Consider the following 18,054-nt stretch of genomic DNA (forward strand, 5'->3'; position numbering starts at 1 on the left):
TAAGAAATTTGCTTTGTAATATTACAGTATAAGAGCACATATTTATTGGGGTCAGGGGATTTGGGAAAAGGTAAGTTTCCCAGGAAGCTTCTGCTTTAAACAGTCTAATGTATTTGCCTTTGATAGAAGCCTTTAATAGTGGTTCTCTGCCTCTTAAACCTACTCGTTTCAGCTCGCTTTGAATCTTATTCCTTTGAAATGCAACATTATTATGAATGTAAGTTGTTGGACTTTGCTACAATACACAATGCCCTCAGGAATTGTAGAGCTGTATACAGTTTTTTGCCACTAACTAAATGTCCCAGACTGTACCATTTTTCTATTTTCCTCTGATCCCCCAGCTTACTGCCGCTTCAGTGTTGCAGGAGATCTTTTGCTATATTTTTACACTCACTCATTCAAGTGTGAGCCTTAAAGCATCTCCAAGCCCCTTGGGTGAAGGAAAGTGTAGAGTATGCTGTTCAGGGGGCTCTTTGCATTGACATTTGTTTATGATAAATGTAACTCAGGTAACAGAGATGGGGGTGGATTGGAATAAAGAAACCCATCAGCCTTAGTTCGTGGAAGAAATGCTGAGGACCTGAACCGGAGCAGTAGGAATGGAAAAGAAGGAACAAATTCAAGACGCCTTCTGAAGGAGTAGAATTGACAGGAATTCATGATTGTTGCTTATGGAGGAAGCAAAGAAGAAAAATCATATTTTTAAATTGAAGCCGTTTGCTATTTTTTTTTTTATTAAAAAACAGTACTAGCCAATTTAGAAAAAAAATTTTAATGCAAGCATAAAGGAGGAAAGAACATAAGAAATAACCATAATCCTAATTAACTAGTGATAACCTGATATATGTTCTTTGCATATACACATACGTGTATGTGTGTTTGCATGTATGTATACGTATCATGTATGTATACACATATACGTGCGTGCACATGTGTGTGTGCATATATATGCCTTTCATTCATTCATATGCTATACCCACCTTTTAATTCCCTATTGAGGTATATTTAAGTTGTATTCAACTTTTGCTGTCACAAATAATGCTAATGTGAACATTACTATAGTTAAATATTTGTATACATCTTTATTATTTCCTTATGATTAATTCTCAGAAGTAGAATTATTGGATCAAAAAAGGCATTTGTGTTTTAAAGGTAATTGCTAGTCATTTCTACGTTCAACATTTCTACCTTGTGCTTCAGAAAGTATATACCAATTTATACTTCAAATCACAGCCTTTCAGCCCAGGTGACTGGGTGAGTGGTGATGCGGTTAATTGAGTTAAGCTATATAGGAGGAGCCTCGTTTGTGGGAGGAAGATAGTGGGTTCAGGTTGGGATGTGGTAGCTGAATTATTTTCATTAACTCCCTAGATATTTCACATTCCTGTGCATTATCTTTGTGATAATGACAACAATAATAAAAATAATAACAGCTGACATTCATCATACTGTTACTGTGTGCCAAGCCCCTTGCGTGAATTATCTCACTAATTCTTACAACACTGTGAGTGGTGGTAACATTACCCCCATTTTACAGAGGAGAAAATTGAGGTCTAGAGAACTCAAGGAACTTGAGCAAGGTCACAGGGCTAGTCAGTAGTAGAATAGGTGTTAAAATGAAAATCCAGGCTTTCTTAACAAATAGATCTTAGAAGTACATTATAAAGAGGAGATGAAGTCACAGTAATTAAGTTGCATCCTCAAGAAAGTATGGTAAAAAGCAATGGCGAAAGAATGGATTCCAAAGCAACTAGTCTACCTATTTTTCCTAGCGTATTGCTAATTCATCTCTTTTTTTTTTTTTTTCATTATTCTTCCCACTCTAAATACTGCCCATTCTTAAAAGCCAAACCAACATGACTCTACATCAGCAAAGACTTCCTTGACCACCCCAGTGCATCTCTCCTTCCTCTCCTCTTGGTTCCCACTGGATGTCTGCCCCTCACTGACCTTCACTGCATACTGCCTTGCTCTAGTAGTTATTTTTGAATGTCGCCTCTTCCCAAATGTACTGTGAGCCATTTAAGGGAAATGCTTTTGGTTAAGTCCATCAGACCTTTTTGTAGTTATCACGGACCGGGCACTGGGCTAAACGTATCCTATTTCATTTGTACCAGCCGCAGTCTTGTGAGATGAATACCATTATTATCTGCACTTTGTAGAGGAGGATCTGGGGCTCAGAGAGGTAATTTGCTCAAGGTTGCATACGTAAATGCCTATAACAGGATGTAACCCTTAACTGGTACACTGAGGTGATTGAGAGTAGCTGGAAGGAGTGTTAGTATTTGGATGGGCAGAAAAAAAGGGGAGAGCGCTTTCCTGTTCGAGAGAACAGTATAGGGAATGGGAGTAGAATGTGGGGAAATGGGCAACAGTTAATAAATGGTCCAATGAATTAGGACCTAAGTGTGATTGAAGGAACCTTCAGTGACCTCTGGGGAGGGTGACCTTCTTCTCTGTCTTGGGAAGCTTTGAAGGTCATTTTGAGCCAGTAGGATAACTTTGGGTCGTTTGAAAGCAAAGACCAGAGCAGTGATTTTTCATCCCAGCCTCCCTTTTCCAAGGGCATCTCAAAGAGGACTAAGGGGATTCAAGAAAGCTTAATTAAACCTGTGTATTTACCTATCAGGAAGTTGCACAGGCCAAGTCAAACATCGTATTTATTTGCTTCTTGTAGGGATCACAACTCTCTATGATAACCCTTGTTTTCTCATTCTTTCCCAAAGCTCTAGTCGTCATTGGTATACACTTTCCCCTAAGTTAAGAGAGGAAAAAGAGTGATTACTTAAAGGCTATTTTGTTCAGAAATTAAGATAATTGTCCATTGGACATAATTAAAAAGAGTGTTTGGTACCTAAGAGTATCATTCAAGGAAAATGTACCCCAGCGCTGACAAGTCAGTGGTGGGCAGAATGGAAAGGAGCAGACGATTCTTTATGGTAGAAACAGAGGTGAAAATTGTTGCAAGTATTACAGCATGAACCTTGGGGATATGGTGTTTTCTGTCTTTTAATGACATTTGCTGTGAAGAGTGAGGAGAGAATAAGAACTTAAGATTTTTTTTTAAACAAACAGATGCGGTATTTTATTTTTTATTTTTTTGGATTCTTTAAACTGAAGTATAGTTAATTTACAATGTTGTGTTTCAAGTGTACAGCAGAGTGATTCAGTTTAATATCTATATATCTATTCTTTTTTCAGATTTTTTTCCATTATAGGTTATTACAAGATATTAACTATAGTTCCCTGTGCTATACAGTAGGTCCTTGTTGGTTATCTATTTTATATATAGTAGTATGTTCATGTTAATGTCAAACTCCTAATTTATCCCTCCCCTCCCTTAAGATTTTTAAGACAGAGAGTATAAATGTTAAACAAGAGCCAAACCATATCACTGAAACTTATGTAATGTCAAAAATACATCCTGGGTTGAGAGGGAAAAACAAATTCTTTTTCAAAGTCTGTATTCAAGTATCGGACATGTAAGCTAGATTTTTATTTGTTTCATTTAAACTTTGAAGAAACCATCCTGAAAGCAGCTTTGAAGCCTATGAAAAAAATAATCTTTAAATTAGATATCTTCCATATATACTTTTTTAAAAGTAAAATGAAGGCTTTCTTTGGAAATTCTCTGTTTCAGTCGAATTAAGAGATTATCTTCTTGCCAGCTAGTTTAATATGTTGTCTAGAATTTCATAGTTTTATCTTCAGTCCTCCTTTTTCTCCTTCTCAGATTCTTCTTGAAAATATTCTTTAAAACTTTCCTGACAGTCTTAAGTGAGAACCATTTTTATGTTTTTATCTACCCTGGCCATCTGATAATCTTGCCAATCTATAGGAAAAGAAATAAAACACCATATTTACGTGTTCCCTCAAGTCAGTGGCTTTGAGAAGGTAAAAAAGAGGTGAACAATCAAACCACAGAAAACAAATGATGTCTTTTTTTTTTTTGGCTTGGTTAAATTTTAAGCAAAATTGAAAAATAAAATCATTTACCGGTGATTCTGAATATTCCTTCTAAATTCACTAAATTTTAATGTGAGCTTCCTCTAGATTGTAGAAACATTTTGCAAATGCCAAACCTCCAGAAACTCTGCTAGATGTGCTTAACCTCTTAAAGACAAAGTGGCAAAAATTTACTCAAGTGAGAAATTTATGGGTAGCCATTTTATGTCCTATTACTACCGCAGTATGGAAACCCACAGATTTTTGGCTAAGATATTGAGTCCCTTAAATAAACTGTAGAGTCTGGAGAGAGTTTAAAACAGTAACAGTTTAGACGTTTAAAATAGTAATAATTTAAAAAACTAGTATGATTGGGTTTTTTTTTTCCCCCAGCAAAAATACAAGCATCAGAAACCATACCTTGAAAATAAAATATATTTGGGGATACACACACACATACATATATTCCATTTAAGTATGTTTCTTTTTAAAACCCATCTTTGAATAAAGTGAGTATAATATGGTACTTTTCGAATGGCAAATGCATTTATTGCTGTGCCTCTCTTCAAATTTATTTCCCATGTTTTCTTGAATCTGACCAATGTTAACTTAGCAGGAAAAAGTTACTTGTAGTGCCTGCTGAAATTCTCTTTACACAAAGTAGATATTAGTAAACTGGGAAGGAAGATTCATGTATTTCCTGCTAATTCCATAGAGAACATGTATCTTTATTAATGTTAATGGTGGGGACCTCTCATTATGTTATAGAATAATCTGCTTTAGCAAAGGTTTTTCTCCTCAAGAACTTCATAACATTTAAAGGTTAATATGTTAGGTAAAGAACAATATCTTAAGATAAGCGTTTTTATTACAGGACATGATGGGATGGTTTTTATTAAATTATATGATGATTTGAATGGGGAGAAAAAAGTGCATCGCTTCTTTGCCCTCAACTTTAATGCCTTTAATCAAATAATGACCTTCTGGAAAATAGTTAATTTTCAGCATTTGGAAAGATCAATACCACTTTGCCACCAAAAAATGGCCCAGACGATGAAATCTGATGTATTTAAAGTATCATTTCACCCTTTTAACCTAGTAAATAATTGAAAATGCTTTCAGTAGTGCTTTGCCGCTGTTTTGTTTCTCACTGTTCAAAGTGTTATGATTGTTCTTGAAAAAAGGTTTAAAGTTGGTGTGTGAAGGAAGGATACAGGCCTCACACCCAGAAGTGGGATGGTACCCCCATCAGGACTTGTGTGTCTCTGCATTAGGGGCCTGGAAGAAGTAATATGTTTTAATACTATATGAGGCAGAGTGTGTATAAAGCACAAAAAGTGTGAAAATGGAACCCTTCTGGAACGTTCAAGGGGTGGTTTAAAACATCATTAGTCACTTTGCATCTTTTGTGATATCTTTCAACCTTTATGTTGGGGTAAAAGATTCAGTAGCTCTGACAATTAGAACCCATTTCCCCCCCACCCCAGCTTATAGAACATTGATATGAAATTACCCGCGAGCGCAGATAGCTTTGTAAATTTAAAAAAAAAAAAAATTGCCCTCTATTAGCATGTTTGTGGGCAAATTAAAAACTGTCTTCATTAACATAAGTAACAGATTCTTTTAAAAGTAGAAAATTATTTGCTGGATGATAAATTGCTAGCTCTCTAGTTAGTTGTTGTTGAAAATGTACTCATTCAAAATGTCTGGTGTAGTTTAGTCTACAATACTGAAATTTTTTTGTGTGAGAAGTACTATTTAATGGATTATGTACTTAATCCTGTTCCTACTACTTGCTAAAATGTAATTCATGCTTTCCACTAGAATGTTTGTATCAAATACATCCCTATTTAGATTGATGTCTTTTAATATCATATATTATTATACTATATGCCCCAGAGATTGGAACAAAATACTCCTGCAAATAACACATGAAAGGTGAGGGTAAGGGGTGGGAGAATAAATACAGACTGTGAAATGTTTTGCTTTTTAGAACTCAAATTACCCATTCTGTTTTTTTTTTAATGTTTTTTCCTTCTTAGTTGCAGGGAGAATTATTTGTCATTTTCTTTCTCTTTTTATAGCTCTTGGGTTTAAAATGTATATGTACATAACGATAATATATACATATCTGTATATTGTATTAAGTGACTTTTTTTTTTTCTCTCAGAGAACACTGAAGTCTCTTTTCCCCTGGAAAACTAGTTGTGTTACGTGCTCCCAGCTCTGTCACAGACCAGGCCTTGTAAGGGTTCTCTTTTTATGTGTGTGAGGCTTCCTAGGTACAATAAATTCATTCGTGAAACGAGGTTGCTTTCCTGACTCAGTTAAAAATCACTGTGCACCCCTTATCTGTTAAAATGATAGAAGCAGTGAATTGACTTGAATTAACTGTTCTAAAAAGAGTGGAGTGGAAATCAGAGATTGAGTTTGGGTGGAAATTAAGCAGCTGAGGGATGAAGGTGCCAGGATTTTTATTTCAATGTGGTACAACAAGATTCTGTCGGTAAAGCACATCATTAGAATACTGAGTTTAGAACTGCTAATTTTTCCTTTAAAATGAGCATACAGTCATGTGTTTCATGGACCATGATAAATTGCCATTGTGTTGTCATTGAGTTTGTTTTGCTTTTTTTCACTACTGGTTTGGCAGTCGTTCTGCATTTTCTCTTTTCCTTTTTCTCCCCCTCTGATCTTCCATGTCTTTCATAGATTCCCTAACCAAAACCAGTCCAAAGAATGTTATTGATTTCATATAGTCTGAGGTTTAGCATCTTGACCATTTTCTTGCTTATAATGGCAAGACATTTACAGATGGTTCTTGGTCCCTATAAAGTACATAACAGTATTTCCTCTGTGGCAGATGGATTCAAGACTTTTAGTTCTCAATAAATGTAGGTTTACAATACATAACTTTACAGGATTTGTGTTGTATATAACAGGTTTGAACATATTATCTCAGAATTCATCTGCATGGCATTTTCAGCTTGTTCAGGGTCCATGCCAGTTTTTTTAAGTAATAGGGGAAGTGCTGTGATTGATAGCAAGAGCTCAAGGCGTGATTTTGAATAGAAACAAAGGGTTTAGAACAGAAGGTGTCAAACTAAACTTTGTCAGTTTCAAAAGTAGGAACATCCTGAAAGTTTTACTTATTTATTTACATGTGGCTACTGTTTATATTTTGCCCTCTTAATATGCAGTGTAATGTTGCTTGGCAAATTTACTACATCTAAAATTTAGGTTGTTCCTTGTGCCATTTTAGTTTTCTGAGAATAGATCAGTCTCATTATTTTAAGGCTGTTAGTCTCCTGTCTTTTCTACTGTTCAGAACAGTTGTGATCTAATTTAATTGTCAGAGCAGTTCCCTTACCCCCGCCTATGGTCTTATGATATTTTAAGTCCCAGAGACCTGGCTCAAAAGGTAATTATGTTCACATTTTGCAACAAAGTGCTGCACCTTATTCACCTCCTCCACCCAGTAAATCTATGCATGTATCATTTAAAAAGCCAATCTAGTACATAGGGAAATCATTATTTTTATTTGTTACATATTACCAGTATTCTGACATAGCATTGTCTTTATTTGCCCTAATAATATGGCTTATGGAGAAGTGACCTAGGAAAAGGTATTAGGGAATTAGAAAGCATTTGGCTTTTTTCGTCACTTTCTGCAAAGCATAGATCAGATTACTGTCATCATTAATAGAGTCTCGATCGATAGGATTTGAGGGCGTCAGAATATTCCGACATGTTTAAATGGTATTATAATAAATTGATCTTCTTTTTGCCAGTGTAAATTGGGAATGAGCCAGTTGATTTCTCTGCTGACAAAGAACTAGCCTGTCAGAATATCTGTTTTCCGTTATTTGTTGAGGGCGACGCACAGCACACCGCTCCTCCCCCCATTTTTGTTTTTTGGAATACCCTTGTAGAACTAACAGTTCCCAGCTGCACGCACCGTTAAATATTTTTCTAAGAAGCATCTGATTTCAGTCTCTTAAAATCATCACGTCTCTTGAAAGGCTAGCGGAGACATGCTTCAGATTTATAATTCATCACATTATTTTTAGATAAGGAATTAGAAGTATTATTTAAGGGCAGAGGTTAATAGCAAACTACTGGATATGTTATGTTAGTCATGCGCAATTAATAAAAATAAGAATCCGTCTCATAAGTATAGAGACAAAGAAGTGACAATATGAGCAAAATATTTGTTGAATGAGTCAGGGCTCTTTCTCTGAAATATTTGTGAAACCAGCATGAGTGTGATTGTTTAGGAATTAACTATCATTATTAGCCATTTTAAAAGAACTAATGATTTTCTTTTCCAAAGAACATCTGTGACCCACATGTTTGTTTTTTTTTTTTTTTTCACATATATGCAAGTGCTAACTGATCTCTGTGTTACTTTTAAGTTTCTAAAAGGATTCGAAAAATTATTGGAGTTCTTCAGCTTTCTCTGAGAAGATTTTCTTACATGAATCGTTCTTAATTTAACTTTTAGCAATTTTTAGTTACAAGCATTTATTGCTAAAAAAAAAAAAGACATGCTCAATGTTGAGCACTTATTGCAATAGTATAATTCTAGCTAAGTAAAGGAAAAAAAAACTGTTCTGTTCTTGATGAACCTTCTGACATCTCTTGAACGGTAAATAAAATTGTAGCAATTTGCTGTGTTTAGGCATGGGGGCCTGTCAATTGCCATAGCTGAAGAATGGAGACAAGGGTGGGGGGTGGTAATCTTAACCATAGTTAATATTCAAGCCTTCAGGAAGACAGATCTAAAACCTGCCCTGCCTCGAAACATAGAGGTAAAGTGTAAAGAAATAGCTTAGATGTAGGAAAATATAAAATATTTTCATGGCTTAATCGAGAGAGCAAATATTTGTCAGTAAGAGCTAAATAAACATCTCTGGGGCGCCATATGCAAGTGGGTCTCAACTATTTCAAATACTCAAATACAGTTTTGTAGTTAATGTTCCAGTCACATAAATAGAGCTGAAATGTGACATGTCACCATATGATTCCAGAAAGAAGCATAGAACTGCCATGGTTAGAAGAGAAGCACGTTCAGTGACGCTGTCATCACAATTACTTTTATTTTTTATTGAGCTAATATTCTTTCAGGTAAATCTTCAGTTTACTGTGTGTTCTCTTAGCCTAGAATTATGCATTCAGTAGCATCAAATGAGTGCATGATTACATGACCGTCCGTAGGTTAATTATTTGTTTAATTAAACAACGAGTTGAATGGAGAATCAAAGGCCTCTTAGTTAGGGTTAAGGTTAGTAGATGTCATGAGGTTTAGCAGCTGTCACCCTTGACTGGGTGGTTGGTGTGCCTTGGGAAGCTAGTGTTATCAGTCTCCATCTTTCCTTTTAAAATGTTTCAAATAGGCCATTTCCGGGAGAATAGGCCTTGCTTCTTCCCACTGTAGATTACAGTTAGAAGAGAATTTCTCCAGTGGTTCAGTTTGAGAAGAAGGAAAGGAAAGTCACACCATTTTCTGATGTCACCCAGAAGTAACAACAACAAAAAAGCAACTCCCTTTGGCCAGTTCTAAAAATCAGATACTAAACTGTACTCTTTCCATTCCCATCCAACTCATTTACTTAGAATTTCCAAGAAACCCCTTTGTCTTAGGTCGAGTTCCCTAAAACAGAGGCTAAGATAAGGAATCAGGGGCTCATGATTTGGTGAGGGACCCGGCAGGCATTCGGGAGGACAAGAAAGAGGAAGAGGTCAGGAAAGAATGTGGTCTCAGGTAAAGTCCGTATTGATGGGGAAAGGCAGTAAGAAGGTGGGGGAGGGCCATCTCTGGCCATCTCTAAAGGGTAGAGTGAGTCGTCACTGTGGGGCAAGAGGGTGGGTGAGCCAGCCACTGGTCACGCCAGGGTGAAGGGGCTGGTGAGGGGGTGGAGAAAGCATCCGGGCATCTCCAGGTGCGATGGCACCAAGACATTTCTCCACAAAAGAGTGTGGTTGTGAGCTGACGACAGGCAGCACGGCAGCTGGGGCTGGTTGCCTTGGCTGGTCAAGGGGGGGGTGTGGGTGGGACCTCTTCCCTCTTCCTGCCCACCCTGTTGCAATCCACTCCATTGCTTAGTGTCCATCATGGCGGCCAAGATAAAAGAAGGTTTGAGATGATGATTAGAGAATGTGAGACATGAGAATGTGAGACAGCATATTCTGTTGGACCACTCGGTTCTTGAGAATCTGAGGATCAGAAACTGGGTAAGATGTGACAAAGTGAGAGAGAGGCATGGACATATATACACTACCAAACGTAAAATAGATAGCTAGTGGGAAGCAGCCGCATAGCACAGGGAGATCAGCTCGGTGCTTTGTGACCACCTAGAGGGGTGGGATAGGGAGGGTGGGAGGGAGGGAGATGCAAGAGGGAAGAGATACGGGAACATATGTGTATGTATAACTGATTCACTTTGTTACAAAGCAGAAACTAACACACCATTGTAAAGCAATTATACTCCAATAAAGATGTTAAAAAAACAAAAAAAAGAAGCTGGGCCTTAGGAGGCATCAGAGAGGTTCAGGTTTTGGCATTCGTTGGACATTTCCTTGTCTCTTAGCCCAGGAATTCTATTAAAATGCTCACTTGATGAACCACATGTGTGTGTACATAGCAGCAGGCAGGACTCCGAGGTGTCTTTCTGGAAAGTTCCGTCTTGGAGAATTCTTCTAATGCTCATTCTAAATACAGTGCCTTACCTCGGACAACATTCTTGCTCACATAACTGCACACATCCTTTCTCTCCCTTTCCTACACACTCACACACACACATGTTCACACAGAGTTGCCTTTCCAATACAAAAATTATAAACTTAGGGAATCCTTTTAGAAAAAAAAATTATTCTAAAAGCCTGTCCTAGCCCTTCTTAAATACCTTCAGAACCTCAGATGGCCACTCATCAGACAAGAAGCACACTCAGCCTTGCTTTTCTCCTCTGACACATTCTGCAGACTCCATGGTAAATGGGTCTTGCCCTTGGAGTCTGAAAAATAGGACCCTCCTTTAAGATGCAAATCTGAACGTGTATTAGAAACAGAGCCCGCTTCCGCGATAGCCACAGCTATTCTATTAACAGGTTAAAAAAAAAATTTTTTTTAAATGGAGTGTTTTTATTTTATTTTATTAATTAATTTACTTGTTTATTTTTAGCTGCGTTAGGTCTTCGTTGCTGCACGTGGGCTTTCTCTAGTTGCGGTGAGCGGGGGCTACTCTTCCTTGCGGTGTGCGGGCTTCTCATTGCGGTGGCTTCTCGTTGCGGAGCATGGGCTCTAGGTGTGCGGGCTTCAGTAGTTGTGGCACGTGGGCTCAGTAGTTGTGGCTCAGAGGCTCTAGAGCGCAGGCTCAGTAGTCATGGCGCACGGGCTTAGTTGCTCTGTGGCATGTGAGATCTTCCAGGGCTCTAACCCGTGTCCCCTGCATTGGCAGGCAGATTCTTAACCACTGCGCCACCAGGGAAAGTCCTGGAGTGTTTTTAGCTTGTGAAAAAAGTTAACTTCACAGGGTCCTTTCTTTTTAGCTCCTAATGGAAAATGTCAGCCGCCCCCCCCCACCTCCCCCTGCCATCAGCCTGAACTGACCTGTTATGCCCTTGTCTCTAAGGGGTGGCTGTGTGAGCTATTACGCTGGAAAGAAGATCCTTCTCCAGAAAACAGGACCCTGTGGGAGAACCTCTCCATGATCCGAAGGTTCCTCAGTCTCCCTCAGCCTGAACGCGATGCCATTTATGAACAGGAGAGCAACGCGGTGCATCACCATGGCGACCGGCCGCCCCACATTATCCACGTGCCCGCAGAGCAGATTCAGGTTCGTTTACCTTGGCCAATTCAATATAACACTCGGTAAATAGAGGTTTAAACTTAGCAGGGAAACGAGCGTTTCTCTTCTTCCCGCCAGTCTAAACATAGGCTTCTGAGCAAGAGATAACAATACACTGCCATCTCACTCAGGGGGAGAAAAGGGAAGTGAACACACGTTTTCCAACGCGTGTATTGTGTTCCTCTCCTCTCATCTCCCCTCCCCCAGAGCGGTGGAACCCCCTTCTACACTTATTTGGCAAGTCTGTCTTTGTTAGAATTGGGTTGTTTTGCTGTGTGAGAGCTTAAGAGTTTTGTTGTCGCTTTTGAAAAATCAGAATTTTTAGAACGCCACCTCTTTTTTTAATGAGTACCAATACTGTCCCCGAGGAAAGGCATGACTGCTGTTTCTGTACAGGAAGTTTATAGGACCACAACTGTATACCTTGGATTCTGTCCAAAAGAGAGGAGGGGAGGGAAACTAAATTGGCTTCTGGCTGCTGACTCCCTAGCCCTGCCTTCACTTTGTAGCTCTATCCTCACAGCCTTATTAGGGAGCACACAGGTTAGGGGTGAGTCACGTCTGTCTGTCTTTCCTTTAGAGCCCCTCTCCCAAGACCCCTGGGAAAGGAGAGTCTAGAGGCGTTTTCTTGCCAGGCCTGCCGACCCCTGCACCGTGGCGTGGTGCTGCTCCGCAGGTGAGCGGGCACAAGCTACCTATGCCAGCAAGAGAGGGACACGCAGAGAGGGTGGCGCCAAGACCTGCTGTCTTGGTCAGGATGCTCAACCTTGCGAAGGCCATGCTAACCGTGGCATTGGCCGAAGATCACTGTGCCAGCAGTCAGCCTCCGGCTCAGCTTGTCACGTCCCGTGACCTGTCTCCACTCATCCACTGAGTGGATCCACTAACTTCATCCCCAATGAATTCAGATTGGGAAGCTCTGGGTCCAGGTCGTTGTTGGCCGCCATTGCTTAGGAAGTGTGTTGAAATTGAACTTGAGCTGTACAAATTATTTGTGTTAAATCTAAGGGGACGCTTTTAGCTTTCCCCTTTCAGGGAAAATGCCATTGCCTTCCAGAGCCCTAAAATTCTATGCTCTCTTTGTTGAATCACCTGCATATTATTTCTTGGTATTGCTATTGGGGGGGAGGGGCCGCGGGAAGGGGAGGCATACACACACACACATATGTACACAATAATAGCGTTATCCATCCACTAAGGAAAAAAAACCTTTGACTGTATATTAAAGATAAATTGAAAAAGAGAATCCCTTAGGATATCAAGCACTAAAATAATCGCGAAAGCCTAAAAAATTTGCTGTTTAGCAAAAACAAACAAAAAAATAAGTTAAAAAAAATAGTACTTGTTTGAAAATGTAAATTGTTTTTAATAAAATTGCTTCTTAGGGGGATTAAGGAAATGCTTAGGGCACAGTACAAACGTTCTAGTATTTTGGGCTTCCTCGGGTTGATTTGCTTTGCTGATAAGAATCTTGGATATGGAGTGTATGTATTATGTGCATGTGTCACACGTTTGTTATGTATGATTGTGTATGGAAATTACAGCACATATACAGATACTAATTATGAAAAAGTGTCTGTATACACTAAATTTAAATCCTAATCACATCTGAGTTTAGTATAGACAAAACAATTTGCTAGCCGTTGTGGGATGGATGGAACCTTTATTTTTCGGTAAGAAAAAAACTTGCAGTGTCAGCCCAGTGCAATTTTGTAAGAAATCTGTGTGTCTGTTAGATTGAAACTGTGTAGTAGGACATTCACACGTGGGAATCTCAAAAACCCTTTGGATTCACGAGGGCTATGCTGCAGAAAAGCAGAGGCTTACCCATTTTATTTGCAACGAAAATAAGACTTTGTATGCATATGCTTGCTCAACGTTTTACCCATCCAATGAAATGGGACAAAACACACATTTCCTTCCCCACGTCTCCACAGCTCACCTTTCAAAAATGCCTTTGAAATCCTTACTTCCCAATCTTCATTTAAAATCTTTGTCCATTATTGACATCATAATTTGCTGTGCTGTCTTCGCCTCTGATGCGTATCCTTCTGGTGAAGTTTATGGCTCACATTTTCAGAGCGCTGAGTTCCAGCCACCGTGAGCTAGCCTGACCTCTGACGAGGAAGCCCAGGAGCCCCCCAAGCCCTCTTAATTCCTCCCGTCCTGGTGATCATTTTGACTTTCTTCCTAGTACTGTGGGCCATTTAGCTGGCTTGCCTTTCCGCCCAGGATCCCTGTCCCCGTCCCGGTCCAGGCAGGTGCATGTGGGATGCCTGACCGCGTGCTCGCTCGTTGGGAGGCCGCATGCGCAGTGGGAGAGGCCGCAGCGCAGGGGCCGAGCCTGCATGCGCGGTGGCCAAGCGCGCTGCTGACCCTGTGCTTGTTTCTTTCCTGCAGCAGCCGCAGGCGCAGCCGCAGCCGGCGCCGCCCCCCGCGCAGGCGCAGGTGCAGCAGCCTCCGGCCGGGCCCCGGCTACCCCCGCGGCAGCCCACCGTGGCCGCGCCCGCCGAGGCGGAGGACGAGAGCCGGCAGAAGGCGCGGCCGCGGACCAAGATCTCGGTGGAGGCGCTGGGCATCCTGCAGAGCTTCATCCAGGACGTGGGCCTGTACCCGGACGAGGAGGCCATCCAGACTCTGTCCGCTCAGCTGGACCTGCCCAAGTACACCATCATCAAGTTCTTTCAGAACCAGCGGTACTATCTCAAACATCACGGCAAGCTGAAGGACAACTCGGGCCTGGAGGTGGACGTGGCCGAGTACAAGGAAGAGGAGTTGCTTAAGGATTTGGAGGAGAGTGTCCAAGACAAAAATGCTAACACCCTTTTCTCGGTGAAACTAGAAGACGAGCTGGCGGTGGAAGGGAACACAGACATTAACGCCGACGTCAAAGACTGAGATGAAAGTCTTCTTTTCCTCCATCAGCACCAGTGAAATTGACTTAACGACACGGAAGGTCCACCCCTGTACTCGCTCAGCAAACCGTGTTGTCCATTGTTTGGCCAATGAATCTTCAGAAACTTGCACAAACAGGAAAGTCGAGAAAGGATGATACAGACTGCACTAAGCGTTTTGCTCTCTTTTACAAACTGCTTGGCAGCCCCAGGTGAAGCATCGGATTGTTTGGTATTAAAAATGAAAATTTGTGTTCACGAAACACACCCAGGTGTGTACCCCGTAAGCATGATACCAGTGATTTTTTTTTTTTTTAATTATTATTCTGGAGCCTCAAACAAGCATTATAACTTCTGTGATTATTATTTCCTTCCTTTAATTATTTCTGTAACACTTCACACTGATCTTTGGAAACTCGCCCCTTGTTTTAAAAAGAAAAAAGAAAAAAAGAGTTTGTTACTCTATTGTATGTTACAAAAGAACTATAGACTGTGGAATGCAGTTAAAAGATGACATATGCCAACAAATGCCTTGTATTATATGGCACTGCCGTAATTCAAATTTGTTTTTATTTTGGAAATAAAAGTTCACTGTAATTTTTTTTCATTCTCATTGTTACATGATTTTTTAAAAAATGAAAAGAAAATGTGAAACACAGTTTAGTCCTCATTATTTATTTGTAGATCCTGCAGCATCATGTTGTAATTAATTTTTTGGAAGTTTCCGTTAAATGTAAAATTGCTTCTCTTGTTACCATGCTGATTCTTTTCTATTTATAAATGTATTTTGATGGGCAGTAAAACAAAGTGTCTTAAAAGTTTTAAATAGATAAAATGTGCTTTACACAGTTGCCTATAAAAAGTGCTCTATGTTATCCAAGCAATTCATACTATAAGCTTCACTCTTATTGTTGTATGCAATTTTTACTATCCTGCAAATAAGCTTAGGTAAATAAAACTAATAGATCACCTTAGAAAATTATGCAATTAATGTGAAAATAATTGATGTTTGCAATGTGTCTTCCTTTGGTTTACAATCAATTTTAAAGCTACATCTGTATAAAATTTCTGTATAAAGGTGTTATTTCTTTTTTATGAGTTTATGGCTATGAAAACACCAGCTATTTTGTTACAGCTGGCTGTTTTTATAAGTGTATCACAATTTTCTTTATGCAGAAATGTTCTGATTAGGAGTGGTTATTGACTGTAACTACACAATTAAAATTGTTTGTATGGTATGACATGGTAGGGTTTGTCTGCTTATGTGAAGTAACTTACAGAGTCCAAGACAGCCCTCTCAGTTAGATGCATGTTAATACTTTCTTGATATTTTACAGATCTGAAAAAGAGCAATTGAAAAGTCACTTGAAGCACTGTATATTTAAATCACAAACACATGCTCATTTTTTAAGTTTAACAATGAAGACGATAACCTGTTTTTGGTTAACATATTACTTAATAAACAGAGATAGGAGGATGGTCAAAAGACTCGCCAACAAAGGCATCAATTCAGTCTCTAGCAGATAGGTGCTTAGAATGGATTCATCTGCATTTACTTCACAATACTTCCATCATGGCGACACTTTTTTTAAGCTGATGTATGAATATTTTTAAAGGCCATTAATAGTAACATAAGTAGGGGAAAAAATGGACCTTCTGTTTAAAAACTCCTTAGTAAGCAATGTATTTTTTTTTTTAGTTGTAAATGGAATATAACTTAATAACTCTGAGCTCATTTGGTTGTGTATGTCATAACTATTAGACCTCCATGAAGAAAATAAGAATAACATGCCTGGAATTGAAACACGCACTTCAAAATTCTTGCGACATAAAACTTAGTAAACTCCAAGATATAAAGTGAGGTGTGCTAATGGTCATGAAAAGGATTGGGGCCAGTGTTCCAGTTTTTGGTTATTTTTTTTTCACATTCACTTTATCTTTTGCTGCTGCTTTTTAAGATTTCCTACTTGTTAGCAGGTGTCTGTTTTCCTTTGCTTCTGAAATCGCCCACTCTCTTCCTGCCCATCTTTTCCCTGGGCCCTGATGAGCCCATCGGCGGGTAACTGGACTGCTTTAATGCTGAACTTAAGAAAATAAAATGGGATCGCTGAAAACTCCCAATTCAGCTTTCAAATTTACTATTTACTTTTGAAGCACAGCTGAACTACTTCAAAGGCACCTGGTTTGCTGTAAACTTAAAATTATATTGGAAAAGTTTTCAATTCATTAAATGAGAGAACAACTTTGAAATATTCTTGCTTATTACTAGGGTTCAGAAAATCATTTAAGCAAAAGAAATTTGAGGTAAAATAGAAACTGGATGGTGTGTATTAAAAATAATAATTAAATAAAATAATATGCCAGGAAGCTTAAAGTAAAGCAACCTATCTTCTTTCTTTTCTCTGAGTTTAAAGGGAAAACCTAGAGCAGAGGGTAGTTTGTTTTTTTTTTTCCCTACACCAGCACAACACCTAATATAAGGTGTCAGAGATTTAATAACATTTAGAAGGAGAATCTGGGTTGCGAATAAGATTTTCTCATTTCCAGTAACCTCCTAACTTCTTTGGAAATAACGTTTTCAATGAGTTACTGAGTGTGTGTAAGAAATCAACATGACAATACTAATAAAATTCTCACTTAGACCCTTTAACTCAAGCAGCATCGCATCTTGCTAATACGACTTTTTAAACCAAAAAAAGAAAAAGCACATGTGTATAAACAATGACGGTCATGATGGAGTGAGCAAAATTGTTTTCAGGGAAGATGGCGCATTTTGCAAGAGGTTTGTCCGGGTTACCTTCCACATGGCTCCCCCAACGTCATGTATGGCTCATACCAGTCCCAGTGTTGCCAGAGACTGTGGTAAAATTCCTTGAACAGACTTCACTGTGTCCATGTATTGCAGAGACTTTTTAAAAGATGGGCATGACATAGCGCTTCGTGCTGTTAAGACCTTAGCAGAGTCAGGTAGTTTACGGGTAATATTCAACCTTGTGCATCTGAATCTGTCATGGATTCCTTCCCTCAGCACTTTGCCACTAATTTGTCTTACACTCTGTGGCCATATAATACTTGCACATTATGCAAAAAATAATGTTGATAGTATCTCCTTGGCACATAATATGCAGAGTTGACACATAACCTTTGAAAACCAAGGTAACTAACGTGTGCCCTAGTTGCGTGGCACTTGGTTACAAAGCCTGTACATATTATATATAAAATGTGTATTGATTAACATTTAGTCCTAAGGAATTCTGAGCTTAAAAGAAGTGGGTTTTTTCTGCATTAGTGATATCTATATCTAACTGTGCTTATCTAAAATATATAGCTTGAATAGAAAACATTTTCCAATTGTTCAAGATTGAATG

General features: G+C 39.0%; 1 protein-coding gene across 7 annotated transcripts in view; it reads left to right on the forward strand.

The window, feature by feature from the left end:
- The window catches only part of SATB1 (SATB homeobox 1), a 99,580-nt gene extending 83,653 nt beyond the window's left edge, over positions 1–15,927 (forward strand). For 6 of the 7 annotated variants that reach the window (XM_057545637.1, XM_057545638.1, XM_057545636.1 and 3 more), the window contains exons 10-12: positions 11,577–11,780; positions 12,373–12,468; positions 14,193–15,927. In XM_057545637.1, coding sequence (XP_057401620.1) covers positions 11,577–11,780; positions 12,373–12,468; positions 14,193–14,690 — 798 coding nt within the window. In that variant the 3' untranslated portion in view covers positions 14,691–15,927. The remainder of the gene's footprint in view (positions 1–11,576; positions 11,781–12,372; positions 12,469–14,192) is intronic. The other variant, XM_057545640.1, reaches the window with a different exon arrangement.
- Positions 15,928–18,054: the final 2,127 nt, after the last annotated feature.

This window comes from Balaenoptera acutorostrata, chromosome 4, assembly GCF_949987535.1.
Source record: "Balaenoptera acutorostrata chromosome 4, mBalAcu1.1, whole genome shotgun sequence".
Classification (NCBI taxonomy): Eukaryota; Metazoa; Chordata; class Mammalia; order Artiodactyla; family Balaenopteridae; genus Balaenoptera; species Balaenoptera acutorostrata.